Source organism: Chelonia mydas, chromosome 2 (genome assembly GCF_015237465.2).
Source record: "Chelonia mydas isolate rCheMyd1 chromosome 2, rCheMyd1.pri.v2, whole genome shotgun sequence".
NCBI lineage: Eukaryota > Metazoa > Chordata > Testudines > Cheloniidae > Chelonia > Chelonia mydas.
Window position 1 is genome coordinate 103481853 of NC_057850.1, and position 23073 is coordinate 103504925.

A 23073-nucleotide genomic window follows, 5' to 3' on the forward strand; every position below is an offset into this window, starting at 1 on the left:
TGGATATTTGGAGGTGTGTCCAACAGGACATAATAGTTTGAGGTTTTGATTGAAATATATGTCAAAGGATTTCTGTGAGCTTTCATGTGTGTGACCAGAATGTGTGGGTCTGTGGGCAGGTCCAGAAGATGTGTGTGTGGTGACCAATTTGCCCACATCTTATCCAGCAGAGGTTAGTAATTGCTAGAGTGCAGAAGAAGCATTTGATATCTTTCCACTGGAATTCTCTCCAAAGCACAGTGAGGCGGTATGTGTATAGGTATTTTGGAGGATGTCTGCCATTCTCTGTGGTATCCTGGTTCCCATTTTTCATTTATATGTTGTGACTTAATTATTTCAGAATCACTAAGGGCTACATAAAGTTTGACAATTCATTTTCTGGACCTACCTTCCTGAGCCTTTTCAGAGTAGACAGTTGTGATATTACAATATGTCTTCCTGGTCTGCACTGGTCTGTAAGTAGTGTTTGTAACTGGATGAATTTGTAATAATTTGATTTTGGGAGCTGATATTGGGAGCTCAGTTTCTCATCTGATTAATTCCTTAATGCTGTGTAGACTTTTGTTATGACATATTGTATAAATTGATATGAAATATACTTGTCATAAATTCCAGTATTCGTGCTTTCTCTACTTATTGGAAGTTTTGTATTTAGGATTACCTGAGAAATAGTTCCTACACCTAACCACTGAGAAAAAGTTCCTGTTATGTAGAGTCTGTGAGTGGGCTGTTGATCTGGTTCTTAGATTTTTAGCCATTGATCACTGAGAATTAATTCCCATTTCTTCAGTAGAGGAAACATATTGATAAGGACTTCTGAAAACAGCTGAGAAATGGTTGAAATATCCCATTTTTCGGTGCTCTCAGAATGCAGCTGAAGATGGGATCGCCTCTGCCAGGCCGAACTAATCCTCACAGAAGCAAGGTTTTCCTGATTTTTAGAAATAAGCCATCATAGCTCCTGTTATAAAAATAGCATACACAAAATATTGCTGTATGCTTGGAAGCAATTTAATTGTATGCATGATGTCCATTCATACTGCCATACAAATATGCCAGATAAGACTCTTTAAGTGTTCTTTATTGCTCCACATCTTAAAAGCTTGATTTCTTTCACAATTTGCTTCAGGGGTTGAATATGGAATTCCTCATTTTCTGAAGCAGGCTATAATTAACTGTATTAAAATGTTGCTGCTGGTATCGCATTCAGTATGAAATTGTCAAAATATAGGGTACAGATGCCAAAGTTTTGATTTAGCTTTCTATCCATGACTGGGTAAAGCTGGCAAATGAAACATTTGATATGTTTGTTAAACCTCTGGAGCAACATCTTTATAGGTTAAATTTTGCATGGCATTGTTTGGTAGTTGGTATCCTGGTAACGTAATTAGCACAGCAAGACATACAAACATAGTTACTATTCCGAGTGTTCATAATCAAACTAATACCAGTAGGAATCAGTATGGAATTGATCAGATGGTATCTTTTGGTTTGTACATACTGCTAATTGGGATTATGTAGTTTGGAAAGCTAATCATTCTGCAGCCATGTGCATTAGCAGTGCATATGGAAGAGCTGATCTTCATTTTTATAATTCCATGTACCTTTGTAACGAACTTACTTATGGACTGGTCCAAAGCCCTCTGAAATCAACAGAAAGACTCCCACTGACTTAAATGGGCTTGGATCAAGCCCATGGAGATTTTAGGTTTTGTATTGGGTTTAACATAAGGGTAGCTAATTAGTCTCTTCTAGGTAAATTAATGTGGCTGATGTTTTCAAGGCAGAGAACTATACTTTCATTTTTTGGGGTCCAGTCCTGCAGTCTTTAATGAGGTACAACTCCAGTTGCTGCATGTACATTATAAATACTGGCATTTTCGGTAAGCAGCATTGCCTTCCCCAAGTGTTCAAAAATCACAAATCCTTGACATTGGATTAAAAATCAAGAGATATAAAATAATACATTTTTAAAAATTTTTTTAAAAATTTGCTTTCTTGTTTTTGAACCTTTATGGTTCACATCTTCAAGCTTTTCTCTGCAGCCTTGGGTGACAAAGACCTTTCTTTTATCTTAAATGAAGCTCAAATCTGAGGGTGTCAGAAGTGAAAAGGGTGAGACAGCAAATACACTTTGTAGAAGGCACCCCCAGTCTGTCCCTTCATTTTGAATGAGGAGAAAAATCTGAGTGAAGTTGCTGAGCCCCTTCTGCCCCTTTCTCATAACAGACCCTCCCCATGTACTAGTTTCTGATGAGGTTTCACCAGGTGATTATCTAGATTATTATTTAAGCACCCACAGTGAACTTGATGGTGGACAAGACAGAGACATGAAATCAGATCCTCAGCTGATGTAAATCAGTATAACTATATTGAAGCCAATGAAGCTACCCTGGTTATGCCAGTTGAAGATCTGGCCCATAATCTCTGCCTTGAGGAGTTTACAATGATGCATGTTGAATATAATAGAATTTTCCCTCCAGAGCTTGCATATATGGGGCCAGATACGCCCACACAGGCACAGAGGGTACAAATGACAATGCCCTGCTATTGACATAGGCAGCTGCTGTGGAGTAAGATTTACTGTGGAGCTGAGCAGGAGACAGGGGAGCCTTCTTTATGGTTTTTGGTGGAAGAGGGCAGCTTTAAATGCTTTTGGGGGCTCTCTAGGAGCCTTGCTGTCAGAGGCTGCCTGGAAGATTTGCTGAATCAGCAAATACATATTGGCCTGGCACTGCCTCTTTCTTGCTCAGCTATGCTCAATATGGATTGTGCTGGTTGACAGGAGAGAAGATTGTGTGTAAGCTGCCAAATGCCAGACCATCCGTGGAAGCTGAGAGAACCCAGTGAGTTAATATGGTCCATGGATGTTAAGGGTATCTTTGTAGAGCTAAAACAACGAGGAGTCCTAATGAGTCCTAGAGACTAACAAATTTATTTGGGCATAAGCTTTCGTGGGCTAGAACCCCTGTGGCCCACGAAAGCTTATGCCCAAATAAATTTGTTAGTCTCTAAGGTGCCACAAGGACTCGTCGTTGTTTTTACTGATACAGACTAACATGGCTATCACTCTGAAAATTTGTAGCGCTAGGTTTCAGAGTGGTAGCCGTGTTATTCTGTATCAGCAAAAACAACGAGGAGTCCTTGTGGCACCTTAGAGACTAACAAATTTATTAGGGCATATTATCATTGTTTTTGTACAGCTAGCAGCTCTAGACATCTCTAGGAGTACTTTATTTCCATGCCAATAGAGGTGGGCCTCTAGCTAAAGATAAAGAAATTGTGGCCAGGTCCATGTGGCCTTGCACCATCCAGGGATGTAATACAGCCATAAACCCAGTTTAATTGGTCGGTAACTGCTTTGGATCAGTGGAATGGTACAAAACATTTAGAACATGCTGGTGAATCTGGTCCTATATCTTTAAGAAGCATACATAAAGAACACCAGTAATAAAAATCTTATATTTATGTGGTGGATAAAATGGTTTCATACGCTGTGATAGCTTTTAAAATAAAATAAAATAAAATAAAATAAAATAAAATAAAGGTGACATTTATCTTTTCTTTCTTTGCTTTTGACCATTGAACTGTGAACCTACTTTCATTTGCATCACAAGCTTTGAACATCTAGGATGATGTATGTTAATGGGGTTTTGGTTCTTTTGACCCCAGCTCTGCCCTTAGGGAATGCAAACATTTGTTCTCAATTTTCCTGGGGTTAACAAACTGGCCATTGTAACAAACTGGCCAAGCCATGGCTCATTATATGAGCTGATAAGTTTGGTATGCAACACTGTGTTGCAATCTTTCAAATTTCAAAAGGTTTAGCTATATAGTAACATGAGTAATGTAACAGACACTAGTTTTGCCATAGACATATAGTAATACTTACTGCAGTAGCAGTGGGCCAGATCCTTTGCTCCTATAAATTGGAATAGCTCTATCAACTTTAATGAAGCTACACTGATTTACACCAGCTGAGAATCTGAATAAAAGAATGGCTTTTTGCTGCCAACCAGAATGGCTTTATACATACATGCGGATATGTGAAGAAAGGCTTGAAGCTGTTCAGGTCAACCCCTTTGCTAGGCTGTTGGTTTTGAATAGGACAAGGCAGCAGACCAGATTAGTCATGCCATGTTTTAGTAGAGATTAAATGAATTCCATCAGTGTAGCAATCAGTTGAGGTGCTGCCAGACTTTCATCCTTTGGCATGGATTTCAGATCGCAGATGTGCAGTCATGTTTGGTGCTTGCTGGAAGGAGAAGACAAGCTAAGAAGAGTGCTTTCATTCTATTTTTAACTTTCCTCAAGACGACAAAAGTCGCCTAGATTTTAGTCTCAATCAATCTTTCTAATGTACCAGACTCAGTTCTCCCCGCCCCGCAATCCACTGCTTCTCATGTCTGATTAAATATTGGCGTGTGCCACCACAGAATCCAATGATAACAGTATGTAATCAACTACGTAATTTTCAAGCATTAAGAGCTTAATTCCGCAAAGGGTTTAGCACCTTCTGCAAAGTCCTGTATACGCTTAGCCCAGTAGAAGTTTAAGTACTTTGCTAGACTGGGGCCTAAGTTTCTTATTTGTAACTAGAAAGTCCTCTCTTTGTGTGGGAAAGGGGAGAGGAAGAGGAAAGTGACATCATACAATGTACCATTCATAGATTCTAAAACTATAAATATGGTAATCAACAAATAAGCTTACATGTTAATTAGCACAAACAGGAAAGAGAACTATACGATTTGCTACATCTTTGGTTTTATGGCTCTGGTTGTGAGAAACGCAGCTGTAGCAAGCATAGGTCTGATCCCAGTGTAGACAGAGTCTTCTGTTGATTCAAATGTCACTCTTAGGTACTTCTTTCTTTACGCTGTAATGGTTAATACACTCATTAAAGTCTTCGAATGTGTCTGTGAGTCCCAGGCCAATATAGGCTGTGCTCCTGCAGCGTGGCTGAAAGTCTTCATACCAGTAACTGTACTCAATTGTGATTTCAGCTTGAGGCATTGAATTGCGTACTGCTCGGGTTGCCTGAATGATGTGGTGCTGTTGCAGGCTTCACTTTCACAAGTGGTGCTCAACCCTGTGTTGTCAATTTTCATTTTCATGAGCACTAAATTCATCGTTAACATAGTTCTAATGCTAATGCTTCAGTCCTTCACCTTCAAGAGCACAAGCTCACTCTCTATTAAAACGTAAAAGCCAAAATAGACTTAGAAAGTGTTTTTATGCTGCATTTTTGTCTGATAGATAGAAACTTGTTTATGTTTATTATAGATCATTTGATTGTATATATGAGTTAATTATTTAATTACTAAACATATTGTTTTGTTTTTTTTGCCAACAGTTAACAGTGGAAGATGTAAGTACAAGTATTAGCTAGCAGTGTGTATGTATATATTGTTGCCAGATTTTGTGAATATTTAACAAATACCTGTAAGGACTATATTATAAGGATAAATGATATAGAGAATGTTTGTTATAGAATGACAATAAGTTTTACTGATCGTGTTTTTATTAGAAGTTTAATGCACATGCTGGTTGGGATTTTCAAAGAGGTTTAAGGGAGTTAGGCACCCTATTCCACTGAAATGAATGGGATTTAGGCATTTACTTGCATAGAAATCCCAGACTTAGTACCCTAGGTTTTGCTGTGAGCCTCAGTCATGCTGCAAAAAGTAAGGATGAAAGTTTGGCTCAAAGATACACACTTTAGAGGCCTCAGAATCAGTGTTCTGTGAATGCTTGAATTTCAGAAGCCATGACCACCTGGGGCTGTGATCTCATCAGATTTCAGAACCTAAGCTGAGTTGGGTTTAGTTCAGAGGTGGGCAAACTACAGCCCGCAGGCCACCTCTGGCCTGCGGGACTGTTCTGCCCGGCCCCTGAGCTCCTGGCCCGGGAGTCGAGCCCCCGGCCCCTCCCCCGCTGTTCCCCCTCCCCCGCAGCCTCACCTCACCGCACCACTGATCCAATGCTCTGGGCGGCATGCTGCAAGCTTCTGGGGCAGCGCAGCTGCAGACCCCGGCTTGACCCAGTGCTCTGTGCTGCGCGGTGCGTGGCTGGCTCCAGCCGGGCGGCGTGGCTGCCTGTCCTGGTGCAGCTGCGCTGCCAGCCACCGGTGCTCCAGGCAGCGTGGTAAGGGGGCAGGGAGCTGGAGGGGGGGGGTTGGATAGAAGGCAGGGGAGTTCGGGGGGTGGGCAGGGGCCGGGGGTGTGGATAGGGGTCAGGGCAGTCAGAGGACGGGGAACAGGGGGGTTGAATAGGGGCAGAGGGTCTGGGGGTGGTCAGGAAGGAGAGGGGGTTGGATGTGGCAGTGGGGGCCAGTTAGGGGTGGGAGGTCTGGGGGTGGTCAGGGGACAGAGAGCAGGGGTGGTGGATGGGGCAGGGGTTCTGGGGGGGCCATCAGGGGGCGAGAAGCAATTTTCACCAGGTGGTAGGTGGAAACTGCCTTGAAATGGCCCATTTGAAACAAATTGAGGGAGCTTGGATATGAAAGTATAAGAGGGCTAGATTCTCATGGAAGTCAATAAAACTATGCCGATTAAAGTGAAATTAAATTACCTTAGAGGATTTAGGTTCTAGTGGTGCTGGTTTCTTAACATAAGTGCAAATATTTACCCAAGGCTTCACTTGGGTTAATATGTAACTTTGTAGCCCCAGAGGGGTCAGACTATTCCAGACACTATGCCATTATGGTCTCTCCTACAAAGGAAATATGAGCACATCAATGTATGCCTTAAAATTTCTTAGTCATACACTGAACCAGATACACAAACACTGAGCCAGATATTCAGCTGGTGTAAATTGGCATAGCTTCATTGACTTCAGTGGAACTGCATTGTTTTACACCAGCTGAGCACCCAGCTTCTTATTTATGTGTTTTGTGTATTTAAAATATATTACTCTCTCAGAAAATACAGCTCTTTTCATACCTAGAGATAGCTTAGCAATGGCTAGGCAGAAGTCAGTGTAAGGTGTGACTGGTAACTGTTAAGACTGTGCTGTTGGGGAAATGTGAAACAGAAAAGCAAAGTAAATGAGAGAAATGTGGAGATGAGGCTTTAAGTGTCTGTAGTGCTACATACATTGTGCTTTGTTTAAAATGGTAGCACTGTAGTGAGCATGCTTGTGTGACTACATACTTACTGGCTTGAAAACTTATGGTGTGCAAAACTCAGGTGCAGAACTCCATAGTATTTCAGCTAGCATTTCTTTTTGTGGTTTATTCTTTTCTCCTATCTTTCTCCTGTACCTATTCCACATATACAGGGCCAGATTGTGCTTGATCTTTGGGCATGTGCACTGTGTGGAGGTGGGTGCAAAGAGTCTTTCCTGCCTTTTGCCACCAGGGTAAGGCATAATTGTAGTGGTGACCTTAAAGGGGTAGCCACCCCAAAGAGGGTAGGGGAAGACCTGCCCCTTCCAGACCTCCCAATGCAGCATAACTGTCCACATAAGGGTGAGGGAGAAACCCAGGAGCAATGCAGCAGGTCTGTTCCCATTGTACAGTGGGGAATGCCAAAGGGACTCCCTATAGAGCAGTGGTTTCCAAACTTGGTTCGCGGCTTGTTCAGGCTAAGCCCCTGGCGGGCTGAGAGATGCTTTGTTTACTTGGTGCGTCCGCAGCAACGGCCACTTGCAGATCCCAGTGGCCGCAGTTCGCCGTTCCTGGCCAATGGGAGCTGTGGGAAGCGGTGCGATCCGTGCCACCGCTTCCCGCAGCTCCCATTGGCTGGGAACGGCGAACCACAGCCACTGGGAGCTATGAGTAGCAGGGCTTTGGAGCAGAGCCCGGAGCTGGAGCGCGGAGCAGCAGGTTTTTGCCTGGAGCTGGAGCGGAGCCGGAGCACAGCTCCAAAGCCCTGGTGAGCAGCCGTACCTGCGGACACTTAGGTAAACAAAGTGTCTTGCGGCCCGCCAGGGGCTTACCCTGAACAAGCCGCGAACCAAGTTTCGGAACCACTGCTATAGAGCAATGCAGTTCTGCTCTGCCCCTGAAAAGGTCCAGTGCTTGTTAGACACAATCTGGGCCACTGTGTGCAATATTTCGATCACTAAAGCTTCTACTCTGTGTACTATGGCAAATATTTATGTGTAGTTAGAGTGGGTTAATATTGCTCTGGGAACCTTAACATTTTCTACTTTCTTATTTTTGTGTGTGGACTTAAACTGGCAACCTTTAATGTTGTGCTAATGTAGCTTTTTTCCCATTAATATAAAGCACATTTGGTTTTAACAAACGTGCAGAACGGTGTAGGTTTTATTTTGATCTTACTTGTGCCATGTTTGGAGTAAAAAGAAAAAATATAATGGCTCTGCCCAAACTGTTCCCATCTTGCATTCCCTAATGATTTGCTCATTTAAAAATGGGGCTATCTTGTTTTCTAGATACACCAGAGAAGGCTGCTGGGAATATAAATGGCTCTTTGTTTAAAGGGTAACCCAAAAGACAAACATGCAGGCTGAAGCCATAGTGTCTATTATTGGCAGAAATACAAACCTTTCAATAATAAATGAGCCCTTAGCAGCTGTCACACTGCATCTGTCCTCAGGGGCCAAGTGCAACAACATAGTGGCCTACTGAGGAACTTGGCTAGAAATTAATGGTTTCATCAGCTTGCAGAAACAACTACAGTAATTAATTGGACACACTAGGGAATAACCTAAATGGCTTGTTCTTTGTGATTAGAGAGCGCTTCTTTAACTAGCTCTCCAGCGAAGTGTGGGTCACTGAAATCTGGGTGCAACAAAGTACTGTATATTGAAGAATGTGGTTTTGGTAGGTTATTTAATGTTTGCAGTATATATATGATGTTAATGGGCCCAATCATATAGTTCTTGCCTGCAGAAACTTTCATTAACGTAGATGGGAGGCTGTGAGTGCCTGTCAGATGCAGGAGTCAGCCCTGAAAATGTTGAACAGCCTTTAGAAAAGGTGTGTAGGTGTTACATGATGGGAAGGGTTTGGTGTGATGAGGGGAAACAAGCTGATGGAAGTGGATACACCCAGTTTTTTGTTTCTTAAAATCTAAATAATAAATATATGTTCTTAAATAGTTTCAGCTTTTTTAGCAAGTGAATAGCTTACATCTGTGCTTAGCTTGCATCTCATCATAAGTAGTATTAACTGCTAAAAGCATTCACCAATAAGTTTTTGAAGCTTTTAAGGTTAAATCTTTAGACTTGTTGCATGGAATGTTAGCCACTCAGCTCTCATTAATGGTCAAGGAATTGTGCTGCTAAAGCCTGGAATGTACAGTTGGGACTGTAACCTTGGGAAATATTTTCAAAGTTGGCTTGCAAAATTGCACCTGCAAAATGATTGTGCATGTGCACAGTTCTCATTTATGTTCAGAACTAGGGTAAACGTGTAATTTCCCCATTGTTAGAAAGTCAAAAGGCTCATAGATGCAATGCCTAGGGCCTTTGAAAAAATGACCTCTAATGTCCATTGAAAGGAATCAGTCTATAAAGATTTTTTTTTAAATACACTCACTTCAGAAAGCTTAAGTACTTTCTGTGCTGTTTTTTTGTACCTTTGTAGTTTTGAACTTCTAGCTGAAGGTCAAATGGGATCACTGGGTTAATTTCATTAAAAAGAAAGAAGAAACTTTAATATGCATCCATGTTTTGGGATGTAAAGGCAGTGGATAGCCAATACTAAAAGTGAATGATTTCATAATATAAGGCCAGAGGACTACACATGGGAGAGTCTGTTCATGCTGATGTGCCTAGGGGAGGTATCCACTTCCGGGAGGCAGTATGAATTAGTGGATAGAGCATTGGACTGGCACTCAGGAGACTTAGATTCTGTTCCTGGCGCTGCCAGAAGTGTGCTTGATGGTGTTGGGCAAATCAGTTCACCTATCTGTGCCTCAGTTTCTCCACCTGTAAAATGGGGATAATGATACAGCCTCCTTTGTAAAGTGCTTTGAGGAATATTGATGAGAAGCCCTATATAAAGGTATTATTATTATTATTATTATTATTTTGTTATGTCTGAAAAGTGGTTGCCTCTCCACCTGCTTCTTCTGTTGTTTTTGAAGATTCTTGAAATGCATTTCTTGCTGGCCTTGTGTTCAGTGGGGGAAATCTGTTCCAAATCTAAAAGGAAACATAACAAGTAGGGTGTTGAAGGGCTACATTACTGGGGAAGAAGGAGGGAAATCCTACAAAAAAGCCCCTTTTTTCTCTCCTCCCCAGCACCCAGCGATGTTGCTGGTTAGGATAGTTAGTAGTGACCTAAGGATCAGGTTTGGAGAATCTGGAACCAGGAAAGGATCAGATCAGTCTTTTAGATAGACAAGTACTTTTAAGTACTGAAGCCAGTCTGCTTTATGCTGCAGATTGGACTGACAGCCCCAGCATTGGTTGGGAGGGGAATATGGGCTACATCCATTGTTCTTTGAACACAGCCCAAGATCTGGGTCTAAATATTCAGACTAGTGACTACTAAAGTATGATTATTGTCATCCTAGCCCTCAGCAGCACGCTTTTCAAAATGTTTCCTTGCTTCTTGGCTTTGAAGCTCTTTGCTACACTGGTTAGACTGGCAAATGATCCTTTGACACTGACAGCAGCTACAGGAACGTTTCAAAATATTCCCAACTGGGCTCCCTTTTGCAATCTGGAGACATGGCAGATTTCCCTCCCCTGCCAAAAGCCTAGTATGGTAAAAGACTGATATAGTAACACTGTAAAAAATGAGCCTTAACATGTTTTTCTGTAAAACTGACACCAAAAATCTGACACCAGGATCCTTCATAATTTGGCAGCCTCTACAAAATCTCTGTGGTCCAACTATGCTAATTACAAACGATGTCACAACAAGTTATCGTTGTCTCTCCCTGCCCAGGCTAGTAATGTAGAATATTCTGCGTGCCAGGATTTCCCAAAGTCCCAGTGTCTAATTCAAAGCCCATTGAAGTTCCTGGGAAGGCTTCTTCTAGGGTTGCTACCTCTAAGGTACAAAAACCCAGGTCATCTGGGAGCATCCTGAGCCCATAAAACTGGACAGCTGGCAGTGTACCCTGAACACAGTTACAGATTTCCCAGGACAGCTATCTCAAAAAAGGGACAGTCCTGGGAAAACCGGGACGTGGGGGGGGGGATAACTCAGTGGTTTGAGCATTGGCCTGCTAAACCCAGGGTTGTGAGTTCAATCCTTGAGGGGGCCATTTAGGGATCTGGGGCAAAAACTGGGGATTGGTCCTACTTTGAGCAGGGGGTTGGACTAGATGACCTTCTGATGTCCCTTCCAACCCTGATATTCTATGATTCTATGTGGCAACCCTTGCTCTCACTGACTTCAGTGGGATTTAGATCAGACATTCAGGCACACACTGATTTACAAACAGATAGTACAGGCAAACAAAACAGACTCTAAAGAGATATCCTCTACCACCTCAGTATGGCTTTAGTGAAGGGGAGATCCACAGGAGTTCTAGGAATTCACCTCCCACCTCCTTTCACAGGCATTTCTGGAGTCTAGGGCTGCACTAACCTCCTCAGCCATTCGATCTGTCCCCCTGTTGAGGGTGTAGCCAAAAGCTTCCTGCACACTGGGGCTCAGCTAGCCCCCACAGATTGCAGCTACCCTGTGCCAAAGGAATGCAGGCCCATCTCATGGACTCCCAAAATCCTGCCAGATCTCTGTAGTGGGCCTGCTTTGCTTGAGTGGGCAGGGAGTATGTTTGATACTGAAAATGCACAGTTACTAGTGAGTTTAGTACTCACTACTGTGAACCACTTCAATGGGCCTGCTCAGAGTAGTAAGCGCTAGTTTCAGTAGTGTTGGCAGGATCTGTCCCTGGGCCTTGACCAATAGTCATTTGACAGTCCCCGGCTACATCATCTCTTTAATTCGGTTCCATTAATAGTAATACATAAAATAGATTGTAGGCTGAACGGGACCTGTCATGAATCTACTGTGCTTAATATTTGCATGGCTATTTAATGTATAGCATTTTAGTATAGTCTATTATATGGTATTAAACTTTTTTTTTACCATGTAAGTGACTACAATAGGTGGCTGTAGATTCTAATTTTTAAAGACTCATCTCTCTCTTTTAAATTAATTTAATTTTTAAAATTGCTTTCATTTTTTAAAACCTATTTTTATCCCCCCTGCTTTTGGTGCTCAGTTACTGCAATGCCAGCTCTAAGGCCATTTTTAATGTACGTATTTGCCTTTTATATTATAGCTCACTTGAAATGTTACCAATGGTAAATTTTGCCACTCTTCTTTTATGGTAGTTACTGTGTAAACCATGGGAGTTTCTTTAGGGGGTTGCCACATGCCCCACCAACTAAATTCTTTGACATGCATCACTGCTAAAGGGGGAAAAAATCATCATGTTGGAAAAAAAGATAGAAGATTGGAATCTAGAAAGACATCATAAATAGGTTTTACGCAAAAATATATTCAATGACTGTAAATAAATTTGGAACTTTAGGCACGACAACAAAATAATACTTTTTAAGAACAACACAGTGAAAAGGAAAAACTAAAATGTTCAACCCTTACTTATGCTCTGTTAAGGGCAGGCATTCCTGCCCACATTCCATTCTTCTGTTGTGTACAGATAAGTCATTTCATGCACATCTGAAGTGTGGGGGGAATGCTATTCTAAATGGGCAGCGTTTTGCAGTCCGTTAAATTCTACCTCAGCCTCTCCCATTCTCCCATGCCAAAATAGCATCAATTACTGCAGACAGTTTGAGGTCATTTACACTGCTTACTCCTCCAGGGTGTGGACATGCCCCTCTAGGGCAGTGGTTCTCAAACTTTTTTGATTGGCCCCCCCCCCTTCTTTGTGTCTGTATTCATTTACACATCCGCCCCCCCCACCCATCCCAGTATACATACTGCCACCCACCACTTTTCACAGCAGCCTTAGCGTCCCCTTGAATCCTTATTTCTGTGCTGCTGCTGCTGCTGCCACCTCGGGGCTGACAGCTGGAGCCCCACTACCTCCCACTGAGGAATTGGGGGAGGGGGGCAAGAGAGCTCAGGTGGCAGAGCTCTGGCTGTCCCCTTTATCTCTGTCTCTCAGGTGTGCACAGCCCTTCTGCATGAGCCCCAGCTACCTGGGGCTGACAGCCAGAGCTCATAACAACAACAACAATAAATAAAGCACACAGCTCGTGCCTCCCGTGGGAGGCCTGCCCCACAGTTTGAAAACCATTTCTGGGGCAGCAGTCAGTGTCAAATGGTCTGAAGGGGACAGGACATCTATGGAGAGTGGTCATTACACAGAATACCCCATCTGTGGTGCATCCCAAGAGTTCTGCAGGTTTGGGACATGGAATCTTTGAGCCCTCAGACCCCTGCTATGGCAAGGCAAATCCTCTCCCCTCCCTCTACCCATCCCCAATGCAAAAAATCAAAGGGTTACACATGCTTAGATTCTCTCAAGAAATGACCCCTGGTGACTAGCATCCCGAGACTCCTTCCTTTCATAGCAAAACATGCAATTATAAGCAATGGGCTACCTGAAAATGTGCAGAGGTTGAGTGACAGTACTGAACTGGTTGATTAAACATAGAGCCAAGAATTTCTGAGTTCTAATCCTAGCTCTACCATTGACTAATTTGGCTGACAAAGGTACCTGTATAAATATAACAGACAAATATACAATGTCAATGAAGTACACATTGTATGGATTAAAAACTGGCTAACTGATAGATCTCAAAAAGTGATTGCAAATGGGGCATCATCATCCATAGGGGGTGCTTCTCGTAAGGTTCCTTCCTTACTCAAATAGCCTGATGCTATTCAAAATCTTTATCAGTAATCTGGAGGAAAATATAAAATCATTGCTGGTAAAGTTTGCAGATGATACAGTAATTGGTGCAGCGGTAATGATATGGCCAAGTCAATTCTACAGAATTATCTGGGTTGCTTGGTAAAGTGGGCTTACTTGAACAATTTGTGTTTTAATACAGCCAAATGCAAGGTCATACATCTGTGAACAAAGGGTGTATATATAGGATGATGGGACTGTATTTTGGAAAGTAGTGACTCTGAAAGCAATTTGCGGATCAGAATCAATAACTATCTGCCATAAACTCTGTTGTGATAATTGGGCCTACAAATTTATCTTAATCATGAGTGCAACTGTAAAAGCTGTGAGATAGTTTATAAAGTGTCAGAATAACCTACAACAACAAATGTTGATGTGGAAAAGGTGCAAAGGCGAGGCAGACTGAATTAGCCTAAACTAAAAGGCCTACTGTTATAACTAAAGGACTGTGTTAAGATTATGTCTGGAAAAGAAGAAAAGTGTGGAACCAGAAATCAATCAGCCAAAATTGGTGTGTCAGAAATTAGGCCTAATTGGTGGACAAAATAATGAGGGGATGGGTCTTTCCACCCATCACTCCCTTTTGGGATCCTCAAAAAGAGAGTTTGGGGGGAAAATATGGATGGATGAGTGGAGGTGAACCAGAGGGCCTACCATGACACTGACTGACTGAGAGACGAGAGAAGGAAAAGAGTGAGTTTCACCATCATGACTACCATTTTCACTTTCTCCTGGGACCCTGTACCTTCTTCGTCCAAATCCTGAGAGATGTTCTGACCAGAGTAGGCCAGAGAGAGGTACCAGATGGCATTGCCACCTCCACCAGCTCCAACTAAATCCCAAACACAACCTGGGATGTGAGATTTTGTCACCTCCCTTCTCCCTCATCTCATGTGTTCTTCTCCTTCCCTGCCTTATTTTTCTCTCTCCTTTTGCCTTCTGTCTAATAAGCCTGGCTTAGCCAGTCAAGACGGCGTATTTCACAACTTGCTTTAAGCCTGCGAATAGAAAGAGGCAGCTAAAAGCAATGCTGTAAATGGCCTGATGCTGGTACAATTTGCCAGGTCTCAGAAGTGGCTGATAAGACCATGCACCATGCCAGGGTTTCTCCAGCAGTGAGATTGCAAGTGAGAGTCAACATCAGAGACAGAAGCTGGATTTTTTATCTTTGCTCTTCTTTTCTCTACCCTTTTGCATGTGTCTTGTTTTGCCTTTTAGGAAATGGGATCGGACTTTAACAACAGCTCCAGCCCATTTCAACTATCGGCTTCTCTTCTCCCCTAAAGTTATTACCAACTTTAATATTATCTGATAGACTGTCAAACAAGGTTTCCCTCCCACCCCCTTCTAAAGGCTCTCTACAGTTAAAGTGATAGGGAATGATGGATGCTTAAATGAAAACCTTACTTAACATTTCAAATGCTATAACTGTTTTTCCTTCTTTTTAGTATTTTTAATAAAGGGTTACCAGATTTTTAACGGGATGTTTGCCATGGTACAAAAGCAGACTGAAGTCTCTGTGTACCAAACCTTGTTTAAAACTGCGTAGGTTTGGACAGTTACAGGATCATGTTAAAACCTTTGACTTGGGCCCATTTATTCACCCTGAATGAATTCAGCAGTGTGATGTGGTGATTAAGAGAGCAAATGTGATCTTTGGATGTCTAAGGGGAATATCAAGTAGAAGCAGGGAGATGTATAATATATACTGTCTTAATGAGACCATTACTGGAATAGCGTGTCCAGTTCTGGTGTCCACACTTTGGAAAACCTGCCTTATGGGGAGAGACAAAAGTAGCTAATTCTAGTTTATCAAAGAGAAGGTTAAGAGGTGACTTGGTCACGTTCTATAAATACCTATGTGGGGAGAACATTTCTGATAGAGAAGGATCTTTAATTTAGGAGACAAATACATAACAAGAGCCAATGACTGGAAGGTGAAGCTAGAGAAATTCAGAGTAGAAACAAGATGCACATTTTAAAGTCAGGGTAACTAGCCATTGGAACAATTTACCTAACTATGTGGTGGATTCTCCATCTCTTTAAATCAAGACTGGATGTCTTTCTAAAAGATATGCTGTAGATAAACCAGAAAATTAGGGGGGAGGCTGTTCTAGATTTAATTTTGACAAATAGGGAGGAAGTGGTTGAGAATTTGAAAGTGGAAGGCAACATGGCTGAAAGTGATCATGAAATGGTAGAGTTCATGATTCTAAGGATTGGTAGGAGGGAGAACAGCACAATAAAGACAAAGGATTTCAAGAAGGCAGACTTTAGCAAACTCAGGGAGTTGGTAGGTAAAATCCCATGAGAAGCAAGTCTAAGGGGAAAAACAACTGAAGACAGTTGGCAGTTTTTCGAAGAGACATTATTAAGGGCACAAGAACAAACTATCCCACTGCATAGGAAAGATAGGCAATATGGCAAGAGACCACCTTGGCTTAACCAGGAGATCTTCAATGATCTAAAACTCAAAAAAGAGTCCTATAAAAAGTGGAAACTCAGTCAAATTACAAAGGATGAATATAAACAAATAACACAAGTATGTAGGGACAAAATTAGAAAGGCCAAGGCACAAAATGAGATCAAACTAGCTAGGGACATAAAGGGTAATAAGAAAACATTCTACAAATACATTAGAAGCAAGAGGAAGACCAAGGACAGACTAGGCCTGGTACTCAATGAGGGGGGAAAGACAATAACAGAAAATGTGGAAATGCCAGAGGTGCTTCATGACTTCTTTGTTTCAGTTTTCACCAAGAAGGTTGGTGGCAATTGGATGTCTAACGTAGTGAATGCCAGAGAAAATGAGGTAGGATCAGAGTCTAAAATAGGGAAAGAACAAGGCAAAAATTACTTAAACAAGTTAGATGTCTTCAAGTCACCAGGGCCTGATGAAATGCATCCTAGAATACTTAAGGAGCTGGCTGAGGAGATATCTGAGCTGTTAGCAATTATCTTTGAAAAGTCATGGAAGACAGGAGACATTCCAGAAGACTGCAAGAGGGCAAATATAGTGCCCATCCATAAAAAGGGAAATAAGGACAACCCGGGGAATTACAGACCAGTCAGCTTAACTTCTGTACCTGGAAAGATAATGGAGCAAATAATTAAGCAATCAATTTGCAAACACCTAGAAGATAATGAGGTGATAAGTAACAGTCAGCATGGATTTGTTAAGGACAAATTGTGGCAGACCAACCTGATAGCTTTCTTTGATAGGATAACAAGCCTTGTGGATAGGGGGGAAGCAGTAGATGTGGTATGTCTTGACTTTAGTAAGGCTTTTTATACTCTGTTGCATGACCTTCTCATAAACAAACTAGGGAAATGCAACCTAGATGGAGCTACTATAAGGTCGGTGCATAACTGGTTGGAAAATCATTCCCAGAGAGTAGTTATCAGTGGTTCATAGTCAAACTGGAAGGACATAACAAGTGGGGTCCCGTAGGGATCGGTTTGGGGTCTGATTCTGTTCAATATCTTCATCAATGATTTAGATAACGGCATAGAGAGTACACCTATAAAGTCTGTGGATGATACCAAGTTGGGAGGGGTTGCGAGTGCTTTGGAGGATAGGATTAAAATTCAAAAAGATCTGGACAAACTGGAGAAATGGTCTGAAGTAAATAGGATGAAATTCAATAAGGACAAATGCAAAGTACTCCACTCAGGAAGGAACAATCAGTTGCACACATACAAAATGGGAAATGTGCCTAGGAAGGAGTACTGCGGAAAGGGATCTGGGGGTCATAGTGGATCACAAGCTAAATCTGAGTCAACAGTGTAATGCTGTTGCAAAAAAAGCAAACATCATTCTGGGATGTATTAGCAGGAGTATTGTAAGCAAGACACGAGAAGTAATTCTTCCACTCTACTCCATGCTGATTAGGCCTCAACTGGAGTATTATGTCCAGTTCTGGGTGCCACATTTCAGGAAAGATGTGGACAAATTGGAGAAAGTCCAGAGAAGAGCAACAAAAATGATTGAAGGTCTAGAAAACATGACCTATGAGGGAAGATTGAAAAAATTGGGTTTGTTTAGTCTGGAGAAGAGAAGACTGAGAGGGGACAAGATAACAGTTTTCAAGTACATAAAAGGTTGTTACAAGGAGGAGGGAGAAAAATTGTTCTTCTTAACCTCTGAGGATAGGACAAGAAGCAATGGGCTTAAATTGCAGCAAGGGTGATTTAGGTTGGACATTAGGAAAAAATTCCTAACTGTCAGAGTGGTTAAGCACTGGAATAAATTGCCTAGGGAGGTTGTGGAATCTCCATCATTGTGGATTTTTAAGAGCAGGTTGGACAAATACCAGTCAGGGATGGTCTAGATAATACTTAGTCCTGGGATAATACTTGAGTGCAGGGGACTGGACTGGATGACCTCTCAAGGTCCCTCCAGGGAAGGGGTTGGAATGGGGGCAGGGAAGGGGTGGAAAGATGTGGGGCAGGGGCGGGGCCTCATGGAAGTGGTGGAGTGGGGGCGGGGACAGGGGCAGCGGGGGGAGGGGATGTCAGTGATGCGGCCCTCGGGCCAATGTACTAGTCCTCATGTGGCCCTTGTGATCATTTGAGTTTGAGACCCCTGGACTAGATGGTCATAATAACCTCTCCTGACCCTAAAATTTGTGACTATCTGGCAGGTCCCTTAACCTCTGTCAGTTTTCCAATCTGTACAAGGCAGATGATAATACTTACAGGGCATTTTCAGGTTGAATTAATTTTTGTTTGTAAAGCCATTTGAAGATATAAATGTTAGTTTTCCCCAAGTTGAAATGAGGCTTATTAATTAAATTGATACAACTTTTATGTGTGGACGAGGACTGATAAAGCTTATAAGGGACTAAAGCATGGGCTATTTTTCATCCTATGATTGGGCATGTAACCTGTGCTAACTATATAAGTATTGCAAAGCATGTTTCTATTTGTGAGTACGGTGTGTTGAATCCTTCAAACCTGTAACCCTTTCTTGGGGTATTGTGAGATTGTAAATACATTTTCCTTTATTTTTGGATGTTTGTTTGGGATTTTCTCAGCCCACCTGGCTCAATGATTTGTGAATTATAGTAGATTTAAAGTCTTCCCTTTAGTTGATTTTTGAGGGGGAAGAAGATGTGTTTACCTTTTATGTGTTTATTTTTTTTACTTGAAAATTTGAAAGAATGTGATGAATGCCATATGGAAACCTAGCATTGGATAACTTTCTATTCAATATTAATGTCATGACTACTGAGCACCTTGAACAAAGTGTTTATTAAAAAGGGGGGCAGCATGGTCTAGTGATTAATGCCGATGTCTGGAGATCAGGCAGCCTGTGTTCTGTTTTGAATGCCACAAGCTTCTACTTGAGTAAGTCATTTAACCTCTGTGTGCCTTTTCCCATCTGTAAAACGAGGCTCGTACTTACCAACCTTTGTAAAGAGCTTTGATAATAAAAAGAGCTGGATGAAAAGGGCTGTATAAGAGCAAAATATTTATTAAACTCTGAGGCCTAGAGATACTTAGCTATTATACTGAATTGAAGATGCAGGTTTGACTTTCCGAACCAGTAGGCATGAACTATGAGAACCAAGACTGAAACACTGTCAGAAGTCAGGGGTGAAGTTTGGGAGGCTGACCCTTGTGTGACTCAGCAGCACTTACTGACAAGTCAGTAATGGCATCTGCAGAGCTCTGAACTTCAGTACAGATTTTGTGGCAGTGTATGCTTATGGCGACATAACACCTGCATATTGGGAGGGATAGGAGGAAAGCTTTATAAGGGTTGGGGGGGGCATAAGGTTTTCATGAAGGCAAAAGGTCAAGTTTTATAACCTAATATAGTTCCCTCAAGAAGGGCCCGAGTCATTATAGTATGTTGTTGTACCACAGAGGGTACTTAGTGCCAGATGGCAGTAGTGTGAAGTTAGTTAAACCTACTGCTGGAAAAAGAGGAGTTAGGTAAAAATAAAATGAAATAATTTTTTTTTAAAATCCTGTCCTAAGATAAAGACAGAATAAATGACTATATACTTTTGTCCTTCCAGGTGAAGCCAGTTACTCACAGTAGAATCAATGTGTCAGCACGGTTTCGAAAACCACTTCAAGAGCCATGCACTATTTTGTAAGTAGGATTTTCAGTTAGGGGAGGTAATCCACCATCGTCTTTTTCTTGTTTCTGTTGAGTTTTATTTAAACACAGCTACACATTATTTAACTTTCCTTTATTCTTCTAGTCTGATTGCTAATGGAGACCTTATAAATCCAGCAGTGCGCCTCTTCATTCCTAGAAAAACACTAAATCAATGGGATCATGTTCTTGAAATGGTGACAGAAAAAGTAACCCTCAGAAGTGGAGCTGTGCACAGGTATGGGGAATTTGTATATTTATAATATATACTTTACATATTGCTATATCTTTAAATATCTATAAATAGAGCTGGTTGGGAACTGAATTTCTGTTCCACAGGATATTCTGACATTTTGAAAAAAATTGTTCCTAATCAGAATGAAAATCTGAAGTTTTGAATTTCCACTTAAATGAAAGTTCCATAAAAATTGATTCAGTACAGTTGAAGTGGTTTGTTTTAGCTTCATAGTTTTGACATATAGAATTTAAAATATAATATATAAGGACAATATATTATTAACATTAATATTTAATGTAACAAAATCAAAACAAAATAAAAAAACAAAGTCAAAATATAATGTTTTAACATTGTTGAAATGAAACGTTTTGACTTTTGTCATAAAATGTTTTATCAAAATTGACATGTTCCCACAAAATATTTCAGTTAAAAAATCCCAGCATTTTTCAATGGGAAACTTGCCCACCTAATTTATTTCAACCAGCTCTATCCACAAACCACCATTTTCTGATGACTTGGACCATGCAGTATGCTCAGAAAGTCACCCAGCTCAATCTCTGTCAGACCAAGGTGGGAAGCAGGTTCCAAAGTTATACAAGCATCTCAGCTCATCTCCATTGACACAATATCGATTAGGAGAGAGATGATCGCTCAGGTATGTAGTTCCCAAATCATTTAGGGCTTTAAAGTTTAAAATCAGCACCTTTAATTGCACTTGGAAATGATTTGGGAGCCAGTTCAAGTCCTTGAGCACAGATTAAATGTGTTCTCTGTGGGAAACACTGTGAAGTAAGCAGGCTGCCAAATTCTGCACTAACAAAATTTGTGGCCTTCCAGTATATCCCCATGTAGGGCACATTACAGTAATCCACTTTCCAGATGGGAAAGGCATGATTAACTTAGGTAAGGTCTGCATCTGAGAGAAAAGGTCACAACCCGTACCAATGAAGCACTCTTTGCAACTGTTGCTTACTAAACCATTCTGGAGCAGGTGGGAGTCAGTAAGACCCCCAGGTTGTAAAGCTGTATCACAAAAAGAGAAACTCCCCCCAAAATAATAGGAGATGAAAAAGTCTCCCCCACTGTGTAACCTCAGACTTGTGTGGGCTGACTCTCCGCCAGCTAGCTTCCATCCAGTTCCATCATTCCCGGCCCCATGTTTCTGTCAACATCACTAGATTCACAAAACAGTGTTTTTTGGGACATCTAAATTGTTATATACAGTTAAATAGATGTAAACATACATGACAACTCTCTTGGTCAGATCCTCAGCAGGTGTAAATTGTAGCTCCAGTGAAGTGATGTCACTTTTTACCAGCTGAAGATCTGGCCCTCTGTTTCCACCTCCAGATTGTTTTGAAATTAATAAACCATTAGAACTTTGCTCTCATAGTTTGATGTCACTACTTGATGAAACAAATAAGCAAATTATGTGCAGTAAGGTATAAATTATTCTATCGGTAACTATGGTTGCAGTTCAGTGTTTTGTGTTATTTTCAAGAATAGATGATAAAAATGCACATGACATCACAGGCGCTGACTTTCCTAAGTGCTGGGGGGTGCTCGACCCCTGGCTCTGCCCCCACTCCGTCCCTTCCCCCAAGGCCCCACCCCCACCCTGCCTCTTCCCGCCCTCGCTCCACTTCCGCCCCACCTCTTCCCACCCAGTTCCGCCCCCTCCCCTGAGTGCACTGTGTCCTCGCTCCTCTCCCCTCCCACCCCAAAGCCTCCTGGGCGCTGTGAAACAGCTGATCGCGGTGGGCAGGAGGCAGGATGGGGACGTGGAGGGATGGGGAGGTGCTGATTCACTGGGCCCACTGGCGGGCAGGAGGCACTGGGAGATGGTGGGGGAGAGCTGATAGGGAAGCTGCCGGTGGGTGCTCAGCACCCAGCATTTTTTCCCTGTGGGTGCTCCGGCCCTGGAGCACCCACAGAGTCGGCGCCTATGCATGGCATTTCAGCCATTCAGTGTTTTCCTCTTCTGGTTTCCTATTAACCTAGTTTTCATATTCTGTTCCTTAAAATGCTAGGAGTACATATTAAATAAGTTAGTAAAGTGATCATTGTTCCTTAATAAGTTACAAATTAATTGCTGTGGTTTACAGTCACTGTGTTGTCATCCTGTGAGACCATTGATGCCAGAAAGATATAACTTCTTATTAAACAAGAAAAAACAGAATTATGAGAATGACACTACATGTGTGGTGTTTTTCTTTTCCGCATCATTAACAACATAGCTGCCAAGTTTTGTGCAGTTTCATGCATGACATTTATCAAGTCACTGATTCTCCCTACCACGCTCCCCAGGAGCAGTGGCAGGCGCAGGAAGGAGGGGAATCACAAACAAATATGTGTAGAGCAGTGGAAGAAGGGGAGTCTATGAGAGAGGTAGATGGGAACCTATCTGCAGTACCTGACGTAAACGACTCATGCCTCCTAATGCTGGCAGGAGGGGCACAATCTAAGGGGGAGGACATGTGACCGCCCCATTTGTCTCCTTTGCCCAGCAACCTCTCCTGCCCTGACCCCAACCTGGGGCCACCACGCTCAGGGCCGCCCTTACCCATACGCAAAGTACGCAACTGCGTAGGGCACCAGGAAATTTGGGGCACCAAATTTCCTGGTGCCCTGCGCAGCTGCATGCTGATCCAGCCCCAGCCCCACCTCTTCCCCGGGCCCCCACCCCTGCTCCGCCCCAGCCCCGCCTCTTCCCACCCCTGCTCCACTCCAGCCCTGCCCCTTCCCCACGTCTTCCCGCCCCTGAGGACTGAAGCAGGGCTGGGCCTGCACTGCAGGAAGTGCAGTGACCTGGCCCCAGCTGCGTTGCTGATGAGTGCTGGGGGGCGGTTCCCTCCTGCCCCTCAAGCCAACCCCTCCTCCCCCCCGGCAGAGGCCTGGAGCCAGTCCCCCCA

At 42.4% G+C, this 23073-nt stretch overlaps 1 protein-coding gene across 4 annotated transcripts in view; it reads left to right on the plus strand.

Annotated features, from left to right (window-relative positions):
- DCDC2 (doublecortin domain containing 2) overlaps positions 1–23073 on the plus strand; it is a 139956-nt gene that overhangs the window by 33607 nt on the left and 83276 nt on the right. For 2 of the 4 annotated variants that reach the window (XM_043540045.1, XM_043540043.1), the window contains 3 exons: positions 5354–5368; positions 19841–19917; positions 20030–20161. In XM_043540045.1, the coding sequence (XP_043395980.1) occupies positions 5354–5368; positions 19841–19917; positions 20030–20161 (224 nt within the window). The remainder of the gene's footprint in view (positions 1–5353; positions 5369–19840; positions 19918–20029; positions 20162–23073) is intronic. The other 2 variants (XM_037893046.2, XM_037893045.2) reach the window with 1 other exon arrangement.